The sequence below is a fragment of the Papilio machaon genome, chromosome 3, assembly GCF_912999745.1.
Source record: "Papilio machaon chromosome 3, ilPapMach1.1, whole genome shotgun sequence".
NCBI lineage: Eukaryota > Metazoa > Arthropoda > Insecta > Lepidoptera > Papilionidae > Papilio > Papilio machaon.
The window spans coordinates 3,884,059-3,905,062 of NC_059988.1; the positions used below are offsets into that span (position 1 = coordinate 3,884,059).

At 33.0% G+C, this 21,004-nt stretch overlaps 7 protein-coding genes across 9 annotated transcripts; 5 read left to right on the top strand and 2 right to left on the bottom strand.

Moving 5' to 3' along the window:
* The first annotated feature begins 81 nt into the window (after positions 1-81).
* LOC106712447 (GPALPP motifs-containing protein 1) lies at positions 82-4,059 on the top strand. Its single transcript, XM_045686690.1, has 7 exons — positions 82-290; positions 1,451-2,635; positions 2,717-3,038; positions 3,115-3,258; positions 3,373-3,448; positions 3,554-3,716; positions 3,907-4,059. Exons 2-6 carry the CDS (start codon positions 1,459-1,461, stop codon positions 3,710-3,712), a joined length of 1,878 nt encoding a protein of 625 aa, XP_045542646.1. The 5' UTR covers positions 82-290; positions 1,451-1,458; the 3' UTR covers positions 3,713-3,716; positions 3,907-4,059.
* LOC106712448 (phosphatidate cytidylyltransferase, mitochondrial) lies at positions 297-1,388 on the top strand. The gene has a single exon (XM_014505020.2). It carries the CDS (start codon positions 338-340, stop codon positions 1,346-1,348), a length of 1,011 nt encoding a protein of 336 aa, XP_014360506.1. The 5' UTR covers positions 297-337; the 3' UTR covers positions 1,349-1,388.
* A 704-nt stretch (positions 4,060-4,763) lies between the features above and the next one.
* On the bottom strand, positions 4,764-5,864 carry LOC106712449. Its single transcript, XM_014505022.2, has 3 exons — positions 5,768-5,864; positions 5,316-5,544; positions 4,764-4,931 (listed from the first exon to the last, which is right to left on the bottom strand). Exons 1-3 carry the CDS (start codon positions 5,851-5,853, stop codon positions 4,776-4,778), a joined length of 471 nt encoding a protein of 156 aa, XP_014360508.1. The 5' UTR covers positions 5,854-5,864; the 3' UTR covers positions 4,764-4,775.
* Positions 5,865-7,841: 1,977 nt separating this feature from the next.
* On the bottom strand, positions 7,842-9,501 carry LOC106712359 (cyclin-C). 2 transcript variants are annotated; one of them, XM_014504878.2, is made up of 4 exons: positions 9,367-9,501; positions 8,783-8,940; positions 8,576-8,668; positions 7,842-8,323 (listed from the first exon to the last, which is right to left on the bottom strand). In XM_014504878.2, exons 1-4 carry the CDS (start codon positions 9,371-9,373, stop codon positions 8,201-8,203), a joined length of 381 nt encoding a protein of 126 aa, XP_014360364.1. In that variant the 5' UTR covers positions 9,374-9,501; the 3' UTR covers positions 7,842-8,200. The 2 variants fall into 2 exon arrangements, with proteins under 2 accessions (XP_014360364.1, XP_014360363.1); XM_014504877.2 differs by having other exon boundaries at positions 7,844-8,323; positions 8,783-9,501.
* Positions 9,502-11,575: 2,074 nt separating this feature from the next.
* Positions 11,576-14,234, top strand: LOC106712382. 2 transcript variants are annotated; one of them, XM_014504906.2, is made up of 6 exons: positions 11,576-11,688; positions 12,038-12,272; positions 12,724-12,851; positions 13,285-13,348; positions 13,538-13,658; positions 13,976-14,234. In XM_014504906.2, the coding sequence occupies exons 1-6, from the start codon at positions 11,625-11,627 to the stop codon at positions 14,186-14,188; spliced, it is 825 nt and encodes a 274-aa protein (XP_014360392.2). In that variant the 5' UTR covers positions 11,576-11,624; the 3' UTR covers positions 14,189-14,234. The 2 variants fall into 2 exon arrangements, with proteins under 2 accessions (XP_014360392.2, XP_045542459.1); XM_045686503.1 differs by having other exon boundaries at positions 12,041-12,272.
* Positions 14,235-16,020: 1,786 nt separating this feature from the next.
* Positions 16,021-18,651, top strand: LOC106712255. Its single transcript, XM_045686550.1, has 6 exons — positions 16,021-16,137; positions 16,219-16,459; positions 16,749-16,876; positions 17,238-17,301; positions 17,801-17,921; positions 18,387-18,651. Exons 1-6 carry the CDS (start codon positions 16,065-16,067, stop codon positions 18,597-18,599), a joined length of 840 nt encoding a protein of 279 aa, XP_045542506.1. The 5' UTR covers positions 16,021-16,064; the 3' UTR covers positions 18,600-18,651.
* A 175-nt stretch (positions 18,652-18,826) lies between these two features.
* LOC106712323 (lethal(2)neighbour of tid protein 2) lies at positions 18,827-20,775 on the top strand. Its single transcript, XM_014504836.2, has one exon. The coding sequence runs from the start codon at positions 19,287-19,289 to the stop codon at positions 20,754-20,756; it is 1,470 nt and encodes a 489-aa protein (XP_014360322.2). The 5' UTR covers positions 18,827-19,286; the 3' UTR covers positions 20,757-20,775.
* The last annotated feature ends 229 nt before the right edge of the window (positions 20,776-21,004 follow it).

A 21,004-nucleotide genomic window follows, 5' to 3' on the forward strand; every position in this document is an offset into this window, starting at 1 on the left:
TAGGCTTTCGTGCTTAACAATAAAAATATATGGTATCTGTTGAATTGAACGCCAAACTCTTTAGTTGACTATTAAATTGACATGTCTTAAGTCATATTTGACTGACGCTTAAAGATACTTCTCAATAAAAATGTTTTTGATCAATTAATTAAATAGTCGCATTAATGTTATTGTCAGTTTTACTTACATAATAAGTGATACTTCTTCGGAATACAGAGTTTTTTCATCGATATGGTATAGTAGTTATTCATAACCAACAGCACCTCGTGATTTAAAGAAACTTACCACAGGTCAGCAGCTATTGTCTCGCAATAAGTGTATCATTTAATTTTTAATTATGACTTCTTCAATAACGAAGGCAGTTGGTATAGTTAAAGATGTTTCTCCACTCTATTATAGAATCTTATCAAAGTTTCCACAAAATTTTACGTTCTGCTTCGCGTACGGATCTGCTGTCAAACCTCAAATTGGAAATCAGAAAAAACACAATATGATTGATCTAATATATTGCGTTGAGAATTCGTACCGATGGCATGGAGCTAACATTGAAATGAATCCATCCCATTATTCAGCTCTTCGATTTCTAGGCAAAGGTTTTATTGCAAGATTTCAGGAAAACTGGGGAGCAAAAGTTTACTTTAATACATTGGTGGAAATGAAGGAAGAAGATGTGACTATTAAGTATGGTGTAGTGTCACAAAAAGATCTCATTGCAGATTTACTAGACTGGAATGATCTCTACTTAGCAGGTCGCCTGCACAAGCCTGTGGAAATTATAAAACAAACAAACAGCTCACAGCTGCAGAATGCTCTACAATCAAATTTGAGGTCCGCGGTGCACACTGCCTTACTCATTTTACCTGAGACATTCACAGAATATGATTTCTATTTTGCCATTTCCAATCTAAGTTATGCAGGTGACTTCAGAATGACATTTGGTGAAAACAAAAACAAAGTGCGAAATATTGTTCAACCACAGTTATTAAATTTCCGTGAACTTTATAGACCAATATTGCAACAGTTCCATGTTTATGTTGACTTTGCAACCAATGACCTGCAGTGTCACCAAGATATCCACCCAGAGACTAAGCTGCACCATCTGATGCAGCTACCCATGGTGCCTCAGCAAAGAATTGTTAAGTTTTGGAATCATGGAGGACTTCAACAAGACATGGAGGATGTACTTAGAGCTGTTGCTTATGACATAGACTGTCCTGTTATCTTAAGGCAAATTCTAAAGGATATAGTTTGGCAATCAAGTGTAAGGCAATCTTTGAAAGGCATACCAACTGCTGGATTTCTGAAGTCAATCCGTTACAGCGCTAAGAAAATAGCTAAGATGTTTTAAATCACTTATATACCTTGTAGAATGTGTAAAATAAAATTAATTTGTAAATAGAATAATTTATTATTTCTTATCCTATTTTTTTAAACCTATTTTTGTTTTTAGGTTCAAAAATGCTATCTGATGAATCAAGCAGTGACTCAGAAACGGGAAGATTCAAATGTAAGACAAAGACGCAAGATGAAGCAGGTCAACATTCAAAATCGAGAGATAGTTCCTTTCACACAAGAGATTCAAGAGCTTCAGGAAGAAATAGGAGAAATGAGATTGAAAGATATCACAGGGAGTTTGAAAGACGAAGAGATGATAGAAGAGATGTTTTTGAGTCGCGTGAAAGAGACAGGCACAGGTATTCAAGACATTCACCGGTAAGAAGAAGACGTTCAGTTGAGAGAAGTAGGCATAGGGAAGATTCACAAGAAAGACGAAGACATGATAGAGACTCTAGAGAAAGATTCAAACACAACAGAAGTAGAAGTAGAGATAGAATGCGTAGATCAGAATCTAAAACTCATAGATCTCCAAATCATGTAAAAAGTAAAAAAGAAATTATTGACAGCGATATAATAGAAAAGAAGCCAGATAAACTTGAAACAAATGAATTTGATGATATATCTTCATCCAGTGAAATCAAGTCAAAAAGATCTGAAGTATTTAAACCAGATCTCCAAGACCCGGCTAGGGAAAAGATTAAAAGTCCTGTTATAGTTGACATTCATGGTGACAGTGACAGTTCTGTGGGAGAAAAGCCCGCTTCTTACTACAATATGATACCTGCAATTGTAAAAGAGAAATCAGAGGAATCTAGTGAAATAGATTCTTCAGATGATGAAAAACTTAGAGCAAAACTTTTAAGTTTGGAAAAACAGGTAAACAAGACAAAAAAGCGAAAACATAGGAAGAAGCATAAAAAGAAAGGGAGTAGATCTGACAAAGAAAAAAGTCAAGAGTCCACAGCTTCAGTTGAAGTAAGCAGCACAACAGATATTCAAGATAACACAACCAGCAATAAGATAAGTAGCTCCGAAACTGCAGAAGTCACTTCCACACAGAAGAGTGTCCAAAAAGAGAGTAGCGAAGAGGGAGAAATACTAAGTGATGATGAATCACAAAGTCCCAAAATTGATCCAACTGACTTGAGGCACAAACTCAAAAGGTCTACACTGCAGTCTGGTGTTTGTGGACCAGCCTTGCCTCCACATTTAGAGAAAAGATGTGAGAAAAGTGCATCTCCTGGGACAGAAGGTCCAGCCTTACCTCCACATTTGTCAAAAAAACCGCGTCATTTAGGTGAGCATCAGAAGAATAATTATTTTCCTTTAAAAATTTATATTAATTTTAAATTTCTACTAATTTGTCTTCTCACTTTAGGTCCATCAATTCCACAAGATATGCGTAAGGTGCTTGAAGAAAAGAGTCAAGAAATAACTCATTTTGAGAGTTCAGATGAAGATGTTAGTATTGTAGGTCCACTGCCTGTTGGAGCTGAGGATAAATGGACCAATGCTCACAAAAGTCTAGAAGAGAGAGCATTGGATATGAAAATAAAGAAGTTGGATGGACACACATTGAACAAAGTTGACGTTAAATCAAGAGAGCAGTGGATGTTAGAATTACCAGAAGGAAAAACTAAATATTTAGGTTTAGAGGCCCGATCTTTCAGAGCAAAAGAAGGCCCAGATATGAGTGACAGGTAATATTAAAAAGTCTGTCCTATGTCTGCTATTTTTTTGCATATTGAAAATAAACGCACCCGTATTTCTAAATAGGTCAAGTTGGACTGATACTCCGGAAGATAAGGCTCGCAAGGCAAGCGGGCGTATAAAAGAGGAAGACGCAGCCGCCGTCCTGCAGCAGGAAGTACGGCAAAAGCAGATCGCAAGCAGGGACGATGAGCAAGAGAAAGCAATAAAGTTAGTAAACATAATTTTTTTGGTTATTGTATAGTCTTATTCTATTTAATTAGATATTTATTTTGTAATAACTGCTTAGAAATAAATATAAAAGTCTATCGTATTTTATTTCAGAAAACACAAGAAAAAGCATAAAAGAGATGAAAGTTTACTCGAAATGCATCAAAAAAAGATAAAAAAGAAGAAGAAGGTAAATGATGCTTTTACTAAAGTATTGTTATAAAACTTTAATAACACAATTATCAAAAATTCAACGTGTTTTAAAGTCTTCTAATATTTTAATGTATATTTATAGAAGGACGATAAAGAGGACGAGAAGCCGGAACGACGACCGTTCAGTCGGGACGTCGACCTCCAAGTGAACCGCTTCGATGAGGCACAAAAGAGGTCCATAATAAAGAAAGCGCAAGAATTAGATTCAAGGTTCTCACGCGGTGAAGCCAAATATTTGTAAAATACAGTCAAAATCTGTTATAACGACATCGAAGGGACTACTCATATTGAGTCGTAAAAACCGATAGTTGTAACAACCGGTGACAGGTATTAATAGGAAAGATATGTAATAACATTCAGCCAGGACCTTTGATTTTGGTCAATTTAACCGGTATGTTGTTCTAAACGATGTCGCTATAAACGGTTTTGACTGTAGTTTAAAATGCAAGTTTACTTATGTACTACGAATGAAATAATGTTTTTTTTTAAATAAAATGCAAGTGATTTTGCGGAACATTTAAGCGTAGTTTTTTGTAACGTAAATTAAGTCAGTATAAGTAGCTGCAAAATACTTTGTGATGCAATATTTAAATAAAGAAATAGTACTGTCGTAATAACTATAATTTAAGAAATTCGTAAAGTTAAAATAAATGCATGCATAATACCACCAATCTAAACAGGTCTATCTTAATAAGGCTTTTATCACAGAGTTATAAAAACAGATATGTTTGTATCATCAATTTAAACACTATCCGAAATAAATTCATAGACAATAAATGTCTATCAACCAGCGAAATGTGTAAATAAAATTGTTATTTCCATTGAATCCGATTATAAATACGCTTATCGAGCAATAAGGAAGCAATATGAAATGGGAGCTGCCACTATATTGATATTGTAGTTTACTTCTTTACTTGAGGTTAATTACAGTTTTGAACTCTATGGAGTTGATTGTGTGAGCTATTAAAACGTAATTATTGTACTTTTGTCCTTAGAAGAATTTGAAAAACGAAATTGCGCGTAAATGATATTAAAAATTGCCTTATTTTTTCAGTACCTATATTATTGCAGTCTATTGTGTTATATTTGGTTTTTTATTTCGTTGGTTTTATTAAAGTGCGTCTGTTATACGCACAATTGCAACAAGGAAAAGGAAATACATTTTAATATAGATATGTCTTTGTTTTATTAACATCATATATCATTGATTTTATATGTGGAGTATATTTAACGTCTTAACTAAACAATATAGCAGCTACATCAAGGTAAACGTCATTAGTATATCAGATATGTGTTTTTGGTTTTCACATAACAGTCTTAGGGTCGACAACTGCAGTGGTGTTATCTTTTGGTGCAGACGCGCATGTCTTAATCTTCTCGTTTTCACAGCAAAGAGGCTCGTCTGCGGTCATGTTTGCGTATATCCAAGGATTGTCGCACACTTTGAAAAACGCCGATAGCTGTAAAAAGAAAGAATTACACATAGAAGTTGACAATTAAAACAGCAGGGGCTCCTAATTTTTAAGGACGGAAAAAATATTGCCTGCCAAATTGGTTGTAACTTTTCATGTTGAACTGCGGAAAGTATTCTTTTAAATGCTTTTCGAGTGTAGATACGCTGCTGCTCTACAATGCAATTACAGATCTTTTTCATCAGGCGCTATCAAGAGGACCTTCTTACTATGATTGATAGATCAATATTCTTTAAGTTCGTAATTATGTGAATCATATCGTTTAGCTGTGTAGATTTTAGGAAAAAAGCAAAAAATCATGAGATTCTTGCTTCATATTAGGGAAAGGTTGAACTTTGGTAATTTCTCGTGATATGAAAAGTTAATGATTACCTTCAATTCATCAGCGTCCTTGAGCCTCTTGCAGAGAATTTCGGGGCCTTTAGCTTTGGTAACATTGGCGAGGGCGACGCAAAGGTTCTTACAAGCGGTCTCGCCTTCCTCGTTACACTTCACCATGAGGCCGGGCGACTGCGCCAACAGCGGCGCGCTCTCTGCCGTTATAGTCGCCGTCGAAAAACCCCCGCATGTGCAGTTACCTTTCTCATCAGGATTCGCCGGGCTGTAGAAAAGCGTACCAAATGAAAAACATAGATAAAAAGTCTCTTAGTGAATTGTATTACCAATCTTTAGTAAGGCACTATCTAACTGACCAAAAGACTCACGGTACTGCAGTAAGCGTACATAGAGACGAAAATTAACTTATTGTATTTTTTATTCCTATCCGAACAGATTAGTTGAAAGAAAACACAAGAACATGCAATTTGATTTTACAACAGTCTTACCTCTTTGTAGCATCCTCGCCAAAAGCCGTATTAATTAACACTACTGACAAAATTATCAACTGATTTATTGAAATTCTTAAAGCCATTTTGAAAGCAATGCCGGACCAGAACAAGTGAAGATTCAAATTGTGGCTAATTTATATACGAAACTTTGAGTAGTGTGACCATACTTTTTACAAAAATGTATTATTATTTCCGAGACATAAATGTACATACGAGACTACACTGCTTGCATATAAAATTGGCATAAATTAAAAAGTTTTCATTTATGTAAAAATATGTATATGTTAATAGAAGTAAGAATATCGCTCTGCATATATTTTAAAATTCTTTTTAACTATCCTGTTATAGCTAAAGGAATTTCCTCACCATATTCAGAAATAAGACAGTATGTTTTATCTTTTTGTACTTAATAATTGTACGATAAATACTTAACGAAGAGTATTCATTTAATTCCTATTTATTAAGAAGATTTTTTTTCCTTAGGAAAGTCCTCAAAATTGAAAATGATGAATACTGGAGCGCAATATCACTGGAAGATGTTTTGAAGAACAAGATATTGTTTTGATTGGGCTTCTTATACAATATGTCGTTACCCAGCGACGTGTGTAAATGGTACTTTTGTTTGAGCAGGTATTCGAGCCATGTTATAATTTTATGTCGGGGAAGATCTCATTTTAAAGGCCATTGCGACACATTAATTATTTACTATTGGATTTCTAATATACTTACGATCTGTTATACAGTATTGTTAACATAAAATGAAATCTTTTTAAAAGATGACTTCATTTACATTACTTACTTGGCTCAAGAAAATAAAAATATAAAAAAAAACTCAGAGCTGTTTTGTGTGTTGTCATTCATCTTGTGAGTCTATCTAAAAACAAATTAATATATTCTTTATTGGATGCAACTTGGTTAGCATAAGGCAAGTAATTCGAAGAGGGTTCAATTCCTGTTATAAATAAAACTTCATTGAGAATATCAAAGTCTTGTATAATAAGTCAGAACAGTAGTTTTTGGAACGGCGATTTGCATAAATCAGGTAACTTGGCCGACGTTGTACGATCTCTCAATGAAAACCCCATTCTGGATGGATGGATGGCGAACCGGATAAAATATGTTTTAGAGTTTAATTAAAGTCCAAGTTTTTTTTATCATTTTGTGTATTTCAAATTACATACAGCAGTCTTTAATCCGGGAGGAAGTTGATATTTATACAATGTATATATATACATTTAATACTAATATACGCAGTTATTTTGCACTAGGCCTAATATCAATTGGTTAGGTAGCATTCCACTGATATATTGTTCGTAAGAAACGGGATTCTTATCACGATTAGGCTGTTTGTTTCTTACGAACAATATATTAGTAAAAACCGGGAAAGTTTGAAGTTATATAGCATTCCACTGAGTTTAGTTAAGCACCAATTGTATACATTTTTTACAACTATTTGAATCAAAATTAGGTACTTTGTGAAAAGTTTAACATTATAGAAAATACTGTAATGATGAAAGAAGTATCATAGAAAAAAGAATAATATAGGAAAATACATGAATACATTCAGTTATTCAAAAAAGATATATACAACAAAATGGTGTTCAGAAATTATATCTGAAAGAGCTAAGCTAATAAGCAATTTATGAACATCCTATGTATGAAAAATACAGTTTTTCTATGTCTAAGACTTGTAACGTAAGTTTTACCATTTTTATTTTTCAAAGAGAATGCAAGACTGGAAATATTTGTATTCTTTAACATTTAAATGCATGTTTTTATGTCCATTATTGATATATCCTAAAGTACATACAGCTATTTCATTTTAACAAACACCAATTACAGCAGTAACCTTAAAAACATTACTCCGAAATACCATTTACAAAAATCGAAAGCCTCTTTTGCCCATATTCGAACAAATTTACAAAAAGTTTTTCATATGTAAGGCCTTTAGTCAATTCCCTATATATATTTGTATGTAATAATTTATTTTTAATTGTTTTTAAGTGTTTTTACTTAACATCAACACTTTCTCACATTCTTATTTCATAACTTAAATGCTACATTAAAATTCAAAATGGTATATGAGGCTAGAAAGGGGGAGAGAAGTTCTGCAGAAAATCACGATACATCACAAGGATGGTGGGGGTTCTAAAATTAAATATAAAGTGTATTTATTTTCTGGCTGATGAATAAATTATCAATATTTTGTAAATTTCAATTTTATTTTCTATGTACATCAATCACATGATTAATGGACCTCTTATATTAAATATATGCTAAGGGTCTCTCTTTGTAAACAATTAACAACTCTGGGTATAGCAATAAAGCTGTTAAATCATTGTCTTTTTAACACATCACTTCATAAAAAAATGTCCCAAACACTACAATATGTAACTTTTGCATATATAATAATGCTGTCAAAAGGAAATATTATCTTTGGGGTGCAGGCTTTGGTTTCGGCATTTTTCCCAGGAGTCCTTGTATTTCTTTCTTTTCATCGTAACTTTTCCACATTTCATACAAATTGATAATAGATCTCACTATTTCTTGGATCTGGAAATAAAGTGTTGTAAATAATTAATCAAAACATACAAATAACTAATACTTTAGTATTTTGGTTGATTACAACATGCATCTATAATAAGTTTCCAACAGGAATGTACATTCCAATGACTCCATTTTGTTAAAATTAGTTTAAAAAAGTAAAGATTTTAATTTTGCTTCTGTTTCTGATATGAGTTGTGCTAATCTTGGTTTAGTACATTTGTCCTGTATTGAAAGTCTTGTGTCATTCTAATGCAATACCTTATCCATGTCAACATTGAGTTCCGCAAACCATGGTTTCAGGTTTTCCTTTCCAAGCATTACACATGCTATATGCATGGCTCCAATGGCAATCTGTAAAGTAAATTAACATTATTAATGTCAATATACTGATTCCAGTTTAGAGCTCTATGTCCTATTTTTTTAAATACTCATAAAGTTAATAAGAAATATTGTGCGCACAATTACCTGGTAAGGTGGAAAAAGTAAACTGACATCAGTTCTCAGAGAGTCATTAACAATTCTCCAAGCATATGTTAGCAGTTGTTCATCTGGTCCTATATCTTGCACAAATAACAGCAAAGGTCGGTATGGCTGGTATACAATGAGACAGCAATCGAGATTTTCTAAAAGGTAAAACTCACATTCTAAAATGTGATTAGTTCGATAAGGAAACTCCTGTTGTCCATATGCGTAACTAAATTTATTCTTTATAACAGTTTGGCAAGTAGTTATTAGTCTAGAATTAGATATAACACCGAACTCTTCAACCTTCGAAGCGAGAAACACGCAAGTAGGCGCTAAAAGCAGGGGGTCTATGCATTTCAATGAGTTTCTCGCATAAAATCTCTTGAAGTATACTGTAGCTGTCGCTATAACTTGCTGTCTAAGCTTAAGTTGCTCTCCTAAAACTTGAATTATACTTGCAAAGAAGTTGAATATTTTCTGATATTCTTCTTCTGTCAAAATGTTTAAATCATGTTGTCGATCTCGAACCAAGTCTTGCTTATCTAATATCCATTGCTGGTGATGTGAGCTTTGCCAAAAATTACCTGCCATGATAAATGCTAAAACATAATCTAAATAACGAAATTGCAACAATTTACTATTCGCGCTATGCTTTACAATACAAAACACAGACGTAATTTTAATTTGACAATGACAATTGTTGACAATGTCACTTTGACTTTGACCGTCAAAGGAGTGTGGAAAGTATAAAAAAATTCTTACTTACCAGATATTCCTAAAGTAAAAACACTTTTTTAGTATGACTTTCTTTTTGTTGACTGAAAAACAGGGCAATGTTTTTCGTGCGTATGTAACTTTATTCTTATGTATGTTAGTTTGTATGTATGTAAATGCCATTGTGACTGCCTATAAACGACTGAACAGATTATAATGGGTGAGGGTGAGGTGTCATTCGATTCGTCTTCTTCCCATAGTATAATAGGTTAAATCACAACGGCAAAAAACACGTACAATGGACGTAAGAAATAAAATCCTGAATTGTAATAAAAACCGGGTTCGAATCTCAGTCGTCATAACTTTTTTAAACTGCTAAATTAGTTTTTGGATTTCCCGAGTATTTTCAGTATCTTCTATGAATCTTATAAAAGAAAGTCGCTTTTCTTGACCTCTATTTGCCATGAATGGTCTGCTAAGCTAAAAAATAGATTAAAGTACGGTTAACAGTTAACACCATCATGCAAGTTGTTTATTCTCAATGGTTCGTTTATATAATGAATTATAATTAACATATTTTACTCTCCAAATAAACCCTACTAAGAATGTATTACACACAATTTCTTTTTGTTTTGTCAATAAATAGTTAACATATATTTATTTAGTACAACCTAAAATTAGGAACTTGAAATTATATGTATCAACGCCTGGAAAAGGCAAAAATAAATAAATAAAATAAAATATTTAGTAAACATGATTAAACAACAAACAACAACTAAACACTGAATCCCTTAAAATTTGTCTTTTCGGTTTTCGTAGGCTAAACCGTTAGTTATAATATATAGAGCTACAAAAAAGAGCTAAAAAAGACCGGCTCGAAGGCGCGCGCCCTTGCATACAAGAATCTTACTAAAATGGGACATCACTAGGAAGGGTAAGGGTATTATTGAATGACAGAAAAGTGTTCAGACGCAGTGAAGTCACAATGGGAAGGGTCTAATGGTTTAAATTTTAAAATTAGTGTACTATTATAAATATGGATATGGCTGGATGGATGAGGTAGATAGGGATCTTCGGGACCTACAGTTCCGAGACTGGGTCGGGACGGCGCGGGATCGGAGAAAGTGGAGACTTTTGTTGTCGGAGGCCAAGGCCCACTTTGGGACACTGCGTCACCCTAGTTAGTTATTATAAATATAGTTTTTGAAAAACACACATATCAGATATATTTATGTAATATTGGTATCTATACAGTAGTAATAAGAAACTATATTGCATGGAACGTAAGTAATTAATCGTATATATGAATTAAATATAATAAATAAAGTAACTTGCTTTCCCTAACAATACTAAACGTCGTATCTTAAAGAAATTAAACATTAAAAATAAGTCTACATTATCAGCAATCCATTGAATTGAAACGCGCACAAGGTTCTTAACGGTTCGAATTCTTTTTTTTAATTTAAGCTAAACATTGACTTCCAAGGCAGAGTTCCGCATCGGATTTTGTTACCTCGCGAAATCCTTATGATGTAAGACTTGCATGTCAATAGGATAGGGATTAAAATAATAATCCACTAATCTATTAAGGAACGAACATCGAATTAAGATGCTATATAAAAATGTTTCAATTTCGGATAGCGCAGTACAGAACAAAAATTGTATTTGTTCTTTGCTCTAGGGGTTAATTCAAGATTCGCTGAAAGTTTAGTAAAAAGTGTACCATAAGAATTGGTAATTGTAGGTAAATCATTATTCAAAGCCATTGTTGCCAAACTAAACAACAATTTACTCCCTTCATGCGTATAACTTTCAGGATTTAGGTATATACATAAGCATAAAATAATTTTATGCTTATGTAGATATAGTCAAAACTGTTATAAAACCATCGAATAGAAATTGATTCAGACCATATTAAGTACTTATATAAATACGTGTAATAAATATCTAAGATATCAACAATCATTTGTGTATAATATTTATTTGAGCACAAAATCAATTTTGTGTAACTAATGACTTTAAATCACTGAACAATAAAAATGCATGAAATTTCATATCATATATATTAGATGCGTTTTCTGTAACTTTGCTTAGTTTCCGATTGACCAAGTAATCGGACTTCTCCACCATGAAGAGTCTTCTATTGTTTTGTTTTATCGCTTGTGCGTACGCCAGTTTACTACCACGAGTGTGTAAGTAACATTATCACGCTTATTACGAGAGTGTACTATACCAATAGAGAGAACCTTAGTCCCAATCCAATCACTTAACTAATTCATCGAACTACTCTTCTACTGTCTAGAAAAGCCGAGTGGTTAATTCAATCCTTAACCACCTTTCTGACATAATATAGATTCTACGTCGAAGCATTGATAGTTGGAAAATTGTTTTAACAATCCGAAAAAAAGTAGGTAGAACCAACTTTTTAGGCCCGTCGTGGCGAAGACATTAGAGTGCTTTCAGATATGCTCAGTATCTCTAAAATATCCTTTATTATAATATCCTTTATTATACTTAAATATAATTGTTTATTTTTAACAGTAGACAATGGTTGGGAGGATTATGGGCCTTACGAGGGTTTGTATAAGATCGGCAACATATCAAATAATTACTTGCCCCTGACCAAAGAGGACCTGAGAGCCAGCAAGAGAGGTGCTCAGGTTCTTCATAATGTCAAGACATTCATCGAAACTGGATTTTACACGTTGCCGCCGTTAGATCCATATTATAAAGATAGTTTGCAGCCTCTCGTCATTGCAGATGATAAACACCTTTCGTAAGCATCGACTGTTTCTTGTATTGACATTCACAATATTTAATTCATTGAAACACTAACCGTCGCCCGCGATTCTTCCACGTGTAATAAAAAAAATTAGCCGTTTTGGAGTTACGTGGTAACAATCTACTTTCGCATTTATCATGTTACTAGCTGTCGCTCGCCACTCCATCCGAGAGGAATTAAAAACAACCTGTTAAATAACCTATGTGTTCTTTCTGATAGTGGTCTACATCCATACCAAATATCATTAAGATCTATGCAGCCATTTTGACAAATACAAATATACTTACAAAACCTTTTTATAACAAAAATTAGAAATACCAAATTACATTCATATACTCGTATGGATTTAAAAAAAACACTAAGATATTTCATGTAAATTTACTTAAGACCGTCTCGAATATTTCAACAAAAACTTATTTATTCACAAGTTGGTGTGTTGTTGCAGGCTTACAGCAAAATTATCTCATTTCAATGTTACTGGATTAGTTGCATTTACCAGTGATCTGCTGGAAATACGTTATGGTAACGGAAGAGTGGATTACAGAATCGCAGTGCCGCAAGTCAAAATTAATAGTAAGTAAAAAGAGTATCTACAAATATTAAAGAATACGGTCATTTAAGGCCATGGCTTCAAATTATTCATCTTTTGAAGACCTATTAGGTATACTGGAACTAGTAACTGTTTAGGTATGTTTCATTGCGTATATTTATTAACTTAACTTTAAACGCCGAGTTTACAATTTGCTAACAGTTTTTAATCTGCCTAGTCAAATCAATAATAATTCAAAATATTCAGAAAAGACCTTGTTATATAAAGAAGAAAATGCTTATTACAATCTCGAAATATATAACAAAATTATATATGACAGAGAATGTTTCCAATATACAGTAAAAATACATTTCACTACAACAAAATAATATGTTTGAAATGTCCTTCTTATTAACATAGCTTAGTTTATTACATTAATGTGACTTTTAACTATACTAAATACATTCTACGTTTCAGCCATTGCTCATATCAATCTGTTGGTGGGTCGTATATTTGAATTCAGAGCCGATGGAGTGTTAAGGTAATTTGGTTTAATATTATTTGCCTCGAGTCCTGACAAATTTACTTTATAGAGTGAACGAATAATGGCAACTTTTTGGATATCTTCTTCTATATTTTAGTTTTATTATTATTCTTAGTTCCGTCTGAAAGCCTAAAATAAAATGATGGATTCAGTTAATAATAAGATAAATGTTGATTTGATGAGCAGTGTACTCCTGAACGACGTGGTGGTGCGAGGCGCGCTGCAGGTGGTGCAAGTGCCCCGGCACGGCAACAGGGTGTACCAGCTGCAAGGCCAGCACACGAGACTGCACGTCGGCGACGTCAAGGTGACATGCATCACATGTAATTCAGGAGTCGAGCGTCATGTACAAGAATTCTGCGTGTCATCAGTAGAATATCGAAGACCTAATTGAGTCTTCTCCCCTTTTTCTCTCTTTTCAAATAAGAAAACTATGAAAAAGCTTGACGGGCAAGATTATAGATAACATGAAATGTCCCGTTTTCTGTTTATTCTGTCCTCTGTACTTTAAAATCTGGGGCTGTTTGCTCGTTCGCCTATATATGTGTTTAATTATACCTATAGTTATGTATCTATCACTAAGTACTGAGATTCGAATTTCGAATAATTTCTTTTTTGTTCTAGGCGAAATTTGAACCCTATCTAAAAGGACCTGGCCATAAATCCAGCGCTCTGGGCTATGGTTCTGACACATGGGATGATTGTCTTCACCTTCTGTTAGAGCACATAAATGAGTTCCTAGCTAAACTGGTCTTCCATCAAGCTAACGAAATACTCGACGGGCCGACCGTTAATCAAATAAACGCATATCTTCTGGGGGCTGATCCCACGATGTAACTCTTCTAACCGGATTATAAATGTCTTAATAAATGAATTCAATCTATGTTTGCTTATTATGCTTGTTACCCATTTCTTTTCAACTCACATCAAGATTAAAAGGGATGGACCATGGCGGCGACCTCAATGCGCTCCTGAAGAATAAACCAGCAAAAAGTCACAGTTTTCAATAACTGAGATTATCTTCGTCATTCGAACGGCTAAAAAAGCAATCCTGTACTAAAGCACACCATATTTTAATACTCGTAATGTTTCTTTGTCCATTTGGCATCTGTAGCAAAATGATAACGTACGTTCTTTTACAACTTGAAATCAAAAATTGATTACAGACAGATCAGTTGTTTACCCGCAATACGTCATTTTATTTTGATCGTAGACAAAATGGAGACCTAGTGTAATATCTATGGGGGTGACTGCCCATGCTACAGTAGTCACCGCCTTACAATGCCTACTTCAGGTAGACTTTTAACTTAAGTAGTCTTAGCCTGAAGTATAAGTAATATCACTAATTTCTTTGTTATCAAGAGACCGACTACACGAACAGCTTTTTCCTTTTCTCTAGTAATTCAATCCATACTCACTAGTTGATCTAGTTATTTACCGTCTCAAATATTCTCTATCTTTGCGTCTCTTCCTCCTTCGATTAAAGGTAGGCAACGCATCTGTAATTGCTAATGTCAATGGGTATAGCTGTTATCTTGCCATTTCGTCGAATTTAGGTGACAGTATGCTCGTTTTACTTATATATAAAATATAGTAATTTAGTTTCTTCAACCTGCCCTACGGAGGTTCGGCCCAGTATATACTATTTTTTCATGCATCTCTCTTAGCCGTCATTTCTGAATTAACTCTTTTCTTACGCATATCCTCTTTCTCTCAATTTTTCTACCTCTTTCTTTAGTCTTTTTCTACCTAGCCATCCACATGAAATCGCATTACTTTCTTATTTATGTCATCATCTCTCCGCATAATATGTCCATACCGACCTTTTGCTTCTCAATTTCTCCATCACTGGCGCTGCTTTCAAACTCTAATATAGGTACACATTCTTAACTTTATCCATTCAGACCACACATCTATCTTAACATACGCGTGTCAGCCCCTTGCAATCTTCTTCCGATGTTTTAGTAGCCCAACAAATGTTCTGTATTATTTTGATTTTAGGACCAATATAAAAAAATCGTTTGAATCAAATTAATTCTTATTACGGTTTACCATAACATATTTTTAAGTACTATTACAGCATATTACATATTTAAAAATCGATAATATTTACGCTTGGCATTTAACGCTCGGATTAATATCAATTTATTAAACAACCTTTTATATTTCCTTTTATATGTAATATGATATATTATAAATTAAATATATTAAGTACCTATATCATTATTGTAAACTTCATTGATAAAAACAAAGCAAAAGTAGAGCTATTTAAGGTATTTCTTAAGTCCTCGGTACTATGGCTTTAGTTATAGCTCATTTGACATTACTATCACCTTTTTCTTTGTCCAAAAGACTAACTGATCATTACCAGAACCAAAGCCATGTTACCTAGCTAACTACCAGCAGTATTGCTTGAATACCAACTGGTAGTCAAGCGATACTGCTCCTATCGTACAATATTAATAAGTTGAAGTGAAACCATTTAAATGCACTGTTTAATAAACATTAAACCATAAAATAAGTTAAAACGTCCAATATCTAATATGTCGATAATAATGTTACAAGACATTTTAATTTGAGCGTGAAATCAATTTCTCGTAACTAATAACTCTAAAATTATTACGTAATAAAAAAAAATCATCATATATTAAAGAGGATGTTTGTTAGTTTGTTCAGTTTTTGGCTGACCAGCAGGCCGCTTGGAGCTTCAAGCATGAAGACCATACTTCTGATAGGTTTCATTGCGTATGTGAACGCACATTTACCTTTAGAATTGGATGGATTGTGTAAGTTAGAACATCGTTTTTACTTACTTTAATTCGGATGAAAATTGAAGGTTTTCATGGTATTTTAATAATTTGTTATAGTGACAAAAAAATTCTACGTACATTTGGGCCCTTACGATGCGGAAGTGAAGATAGGCAATCTGTCCAAACGCTACCCCACTTTGGATGACAAAGATTTGCAAGCCAGTCGAAATGCGCGCCAGTTTTTTGAAGAGTCGCGATCGCTTTTCAAATATGGCTTCTACACATTGCCGCCGCTAGACCCATACACCAGAGACTACATGCCAACATTTGGCTTGAATGATGATATAAATAAACTTAAGTAAGTAATCATAACTAACTTTTATAATCAACTTGGAACTTGGGCAACCCAGCGGTCCATCTTGCGGGAGGCCTGTTCACGCTGCGTCGACCTATCCATGGAATAAGCCCTTTACGAAAACCGACTTATTCGAGAGGCTGAATGTGATCGAATCTGTGAGCAAGACGGTTTGTAATAATCCTGGAATATAACTGGTATTATACATGGCTTAGTGAGATGGATCTGTAGTTATTTTATACAACATGCACATACAATATATAAATATGTAATTTTGTTAAATTATTTACAGAGGTTATGTTCAATTAACGGATTATAACGTGACTGGATTGGTTAAATTTGTTCAAAATCTAGTGGAAATACGACTTAAAACAGGAAGATTGGATTACGCATTGAATATACCGCAGCTCCTCGTTGGAGGTAAGACTAGAATATTATTTTATTCAGATTTAATTCAATTTAATATTTGTATAAGGTTATCATATATCTTGGCGATTCGGAACATCGCACGAGTCGCTGTCGCAGCGCAGAACACAATTTTAAATGTAGTGGAATAAAAAGGGACGTGGGAGAGGGAACTGCACCGATGACTTTGCGCCGACAAGATATTTGTAAAGAAGTATACTTATTTAACGCACTTATATTTCGTCCAAATATATCTGGAAATTGGGACGTGAGCAAGCTAAAAGAAGTTTTCGTACAAGATATAGGATTCAAATAAGGGTTGACTTTTTACGAGTATACGAAAATGCGAACATAACTATTGTAAATTTTGTTACAGTGAATTTAAATGGTCACGTTATATGGAATGATAGGATGCCAATACAATTTGAAGGACGATTGAGGTACATTTACATTTTGATTTCAAGCTAGTCATTATATTCGAATTTGTTATAAGATTTAAATGAAAACCAAAATTTGGCTGTGGAATTACATAATAATAAGCGGTTGTAATATACACGGAGTCATAATAACATTTAGGATTAATTAATTAATTTTTAATTATTAAATAGAATTATTTTAGCTTTAATAATTCTACATTAATCAATTAAAAATTAACTCAAGTAACTCAATTATCTTTATTACTGTTATTATCGGTAAGTAATGGTGAACGGAAATCAAGACAAGTACTTTTTGTTATTAAAATTTAATGTAACGGGGATCCCCCTAACATTGAGTTTGGAGGTCATAACTCCCTTCTAATAAATAATAATTAAATCTTGGGGGTTGGGGTCGTTATTTCATTAGATCTAAATATTTATTACCTTACAAACAAAAATACATTTATTATTATTAAAACTGTAATTCTCTTTTCATAACTTAATGAGTGCTTTACATTTGTAGTTTAGCGCTCCAAGGAATAACGGTACTGGGAGCCGTACAGACGAAACCTACGCAGCTCAACAAGGAGTGGGTCTTACAGTTGGTAGGTCAGCACGCTCGAGTTCACATCCACGATGTAGCGGTAAGTGTGATGCAAAGAGTTGTAATTTTATACTTAGTAATGAATTTATAGATAAAGTTGTCCTTTTCTAGTCATCGAAGAATTCGATTTTACATATCATGTATAAATATTATTAGTTGGTAACGTTTTATTTTTGTAGCTTCATTTTTGAAATGTTTTAATTAATAGAATAACCAAAAGCACGAAGTGTATTGTTTAATTAATGAACCATCACTTATCACCACTGACCTCTATTAAATGGACAGGCTGCTATAAGCCGCAAATTTATCTTGAATGAAAAACGGAAACTTGATTTCAAAATTTTATTTACCTATAAATACGAAAATGTTTAAGACCTTAATAATTTATTTGCAAATGTAATCTTATTAATTATTGGCTATGAATTTTAATTACAATGTTTCTTATTATATTTTGGTCTAAAATAAGGTCTTCATTCTTAAATAAACGTTGAAATGTTTGTTTCAGTTTGAATTCAGAGGGTCCCGTTTTGATATAATGAGACGCTTCGACAATTCGGTAACAAGTGGAACCGATTTTGGTGTACTTGGTGACACATATAACAACCTAAAGGATCATATAGATAATTACGTGGCTAAACTCGTTTTTGACCAAGCTAACGAAATCTTGAATGGACCAACAGTGAAACAAATATTAGCCTTCCTGTTACCAAAACATTAGAGATTAACTCCACAAATAAAGTTTAAACGGGCCTATTTGAATCAAAAGTGTCTTATATGAATTAACAATTTACGAATTTTTATTTATTTAAAAAAATCTAAGTCTCAAAACCCAAATTATAAACCAAAATGTATTTATTCAAAATAAGCTCAAAAAATCTTGCTTTCCATCATATTCTTTCGTTTGTCACTAAAGATCCTTTACATTAATTAGATTCAGGACTTCTATAGTTTGTAGCTCAGACTTGACTTTACTTGTTATTTATTTGAACATTCTTTGATTTTGGGGTGCCCACTGGCACCACTGTACTGTCAGTGTCAGTCTGACAGGATTGAGTTGAGACACTTGGCAATATGTCAGTGTCGGTTTATCAGCAATTTAGCAGTTTATTTATAGTTATTTGCTATCAAAATCATTCCAAACTATATAACAAAATAGCAAGTAATTAAGTGTAACTTTAATGCGGTTATTTATATTTTTGTCTCACCATATACATTGGAACTTTATATATAAAATCCGTATTAAACTAAAGTGTACGTTTTGGGGCCCAATCTAATTTGTAATGAAATATCTGGGATATGTGAGGTGACAATGAGAGTCTTAAAATAGATACAGATCAATTACGAAAGTCTACTTCCATTTCTATTAAAGATAATTAGCGTAATAGATATCAACAAAGATATAATTATGGGAAGTCGAAGCAAATTTCAAGACATATCAAGATATGTAAAAAAAATGATGAGCTTTACCTTTATAAAAGGATTATTCCTGAACCCGGCGAAATTGTCGATCACGGCGTTTATTATAATTATTGCAGAGCTTGTACTCAACATACTGATTGTGGAGAGAGTACCTTACACAGAAATTGACTGGAAGGCTTATATGCAAGAATGTGAAGGATTCTTAAATGGTACATTAGATTACAGTCAACTACGAGGGGATACAGGTCCACTAGTCTACCCCGCTGGATTTGTTTATATTTATTCTATGTTTTATTTCTTAACAAATCAAGGACAAAATATAAAACTTGCTCAATATATATTTATAGGTATATATTTATTACAATTGCACTTTGTTTTTGAGATTTATAAAAAGACTAGAAAAGTTCCACCATATGTGCTCCTCATTACAATTTTAACCTCATATAGAATTCACTCAATTCATGTTTTAAGATTGTTCAATGATCCAATAGCTGTTCTTTTCCTTTATATTGCATTAAACTACTTTATAGAATCAAAATGGAATTTAGGGAGCATTTTTTATAGCCTTGGTGTTTCTATAAAAATGAATATTTTACTGTATGCTCCAGCTTTATTCTTTTTTTATTTGGTAAATTTAGGTTTAAAAGACACTTTCAAACAAATATTCTTGTGTGGTTTAATACAACTAATTCTTGGCTTACCATTTTTATTAGTAGCACCAATTTCTTACTTGCGAGGAAGTTTTGATATAGGTCGTGTTTTTAATCACACTTGGACTGTCAATTATAGATTCCTTGATGTGAAAGTGTTTGAAAATACATATTTCCATATAACATTGTTAGCAATACATATTTTACTGCTCATGATATTTTTACCCATGTGTATACAATATTTTAAGAGTTATTGTAGACTAAGATATGTACAAAAACAAGTTCAACCACAAATAGATGCTAAAAATGTTGAGAATAAGAGAAAAGCAAAAATGATGAAAGATAAATTAAAAGTACAGGAAAATGAAGAAAAGTTAACAAAAGATCAAGAGGAGTTTCTAAATTCATTTGAATCAATGCTACAAAAAACATCAAATACAAATGCAAAGAAGAAAAAAGTTGTAGATGTAACTGAGAAGTTACATTACAGCATTAACTTTGACATAATATCTCAATTGTTCATTTTGCCAATGTTTTTGACCAACTTTATTGGGGTAGTTTGTGCAAGGAGTCTGCATTACCAGTTCTATTCATGGTATTTTCACAGCCTACCCTATCTCTTATGGTCTACAAATCTCTCTGTTATCGTTAGATTTTTGATCTTAGCCCTAATTGAATTCTGTTGGAACACATACCCGAGCACCAATGCAACAAGTGCAATGTTACATGTGTGTCATCTTATTATTTTGTATAATATTTATAAAAAGACATCAACTGAATTAAAAGTAGCTTCAAAAGTTGAATAATGACTGTGTTGCAAAAAGTTTTTAAGGTTTTAGAATTAAAATTTTACAAGATGTGTTCTATTTGTTTGTTTATTGTCTTTTAAATTACCCTTTTTATTGTGGCATTTAAATAAAGTGTTTTCAAAATGTATTTCTGGGCTTATTTCATTTTAAATTCATATTGAACAGTTTTACCTAGATTGTAATAAGATTTAAATAATAAAAGTACTTTTCAAAATAATGAAATAATAGTACTGAACTACTCAACT

What these genes read in the sequence shown, in the direction of transcription:
- LOC106712448 (XM_014505020.2), top strand. Translation starts at nt 338, where the DNA reads ATGACTTCTTCAATAACGAAGGCAGTTGGTATAGTTAAAGATGTTTCT.
- LOC106712255 (XM_045686550.1), top strand. Translation starts at nt 16,065, where the DNA reads ATGAAGACCATACTTCTGATAGGTTTCATTGCGTATGTGAACGCACAT. An exon ending in GATGATATAAATAAACTTAA is followed by an intron (nt 16,460 to 16,748) that starts GTAAGTAATCAT and finishes AATTATTTACAG; the next exon opens with AGGTTATGTTCAATTAACGG. An exon ending in CAATTTGAAGGACGATTGAG is followed by an intron (nt 17,302 to 17,800) that starts GTACATTTACAT and finishes TTACATTTGTAG; the next exon opens with TTTAGCGCTCCAAGGAATAA.
- LOC106712382 (XM_014504906.2), top strand. Translation starts at nt 11,625, where the DNA reads ATGAAGAGTCTTCTATTGTTTTGTTTTATCGCTTGTGCGTACGCCAGT. An exon ending in CAGTTTACTACCACGAGTGT is followed by an intron (nt 11,689 to 12,037) that starts GTAAGTAACATT and finishes TATTTTTAACAG; the next exon opens with TAGACAATGGTTGGGAGGAT. An exon ending in AGAGCCGATGGAGTGTTAAG is followed by an intron (nt 13,349 to 13,537) that starts GTAATTTGGTTT and finishes TTTGATGAGCAG; the next exon opens with TGTACTCCTGAACGACGTGG.
- LOC106712359 (XM_014504877.2), bottom strand. Translation starts at nt 9,373, where the DNA reads ATGGCAGGTAATTTTTGGCAAAGCTCACATCACCAGCAATGGATATTA. An exon ending in TACTTTTTCCACCTTACCAG is followed by an intron (nt 8,669 to 8,782) that starts GTAATTGTGCGC and finishes TTTACTTTACAG; the next exon opens with ATTGCCATTGGAGCCATGCA. An exon ending in TCAATGTTGACATGGATAAG is followed by an intron (nt 8,324 to 8,575) that starts GTATTGCATTAG and finishes CTTTATTTCCAG; the next exon opens with ATCCAAGAAATAGTGAGATC.
- LOC106712449 (XM_014505022.2), bottom strand. Translation starts at nt 5,853, where the DNA reads ATGGCTTTAAGAATTTCAATAAATCAGTTGATAATTTTGTCAGTAGTG. An exon ending in GGCGAGGATGCTACAAAGAG is followed by an intron (nt 5,545 to 5,767) that starts GTAAGACTGTTG and finishes GCTTTTCTACAG; the next exon opens with CCCGGCGAATCCTGATGAGA. An exon ending in AGGACGCTGATGAATTGAAG is followed by an intron (nt 4,932 to 5,315) that starts GTAATCATTAAC and finishes TTCTTTTTACAG; the next exon opens with CTATCGGCGTTTTTCAAAGT.
- LOC106712323 (XM_014504836.2), top strand. Translation starts at nt 19,287, where the DNA reads ATGGGAAGTCGAAGCAAATTTCAAGACATATCAAGATATGTAAAAAAA.
- LOC106712447 (XM_045686690.1), top strand. Translation starts at nt 1,459, where the DNA reads ATGCTATCTGATGAATCAAGCAGTGACTCAGAAACGGGAAGATTCAAA. An exon ending in AAAAAAACCGCGTCATTTAG is followed by an intron (nt 2,636 to 2,716) that starts GTGAGCATCAGA and finishes TTCTCACTTTAG; the next exon opens with GTCCATCAATTCCACAAGAT. An exon ending in GGCCCAGATATGAGTGACAG is followed by an intron (nt 3,039 to 3,114) that starts GTAATATTAAAA and finishes ATTTCTAAATAG; the next exon opens with GTCAAGTTGGACTGATACTC.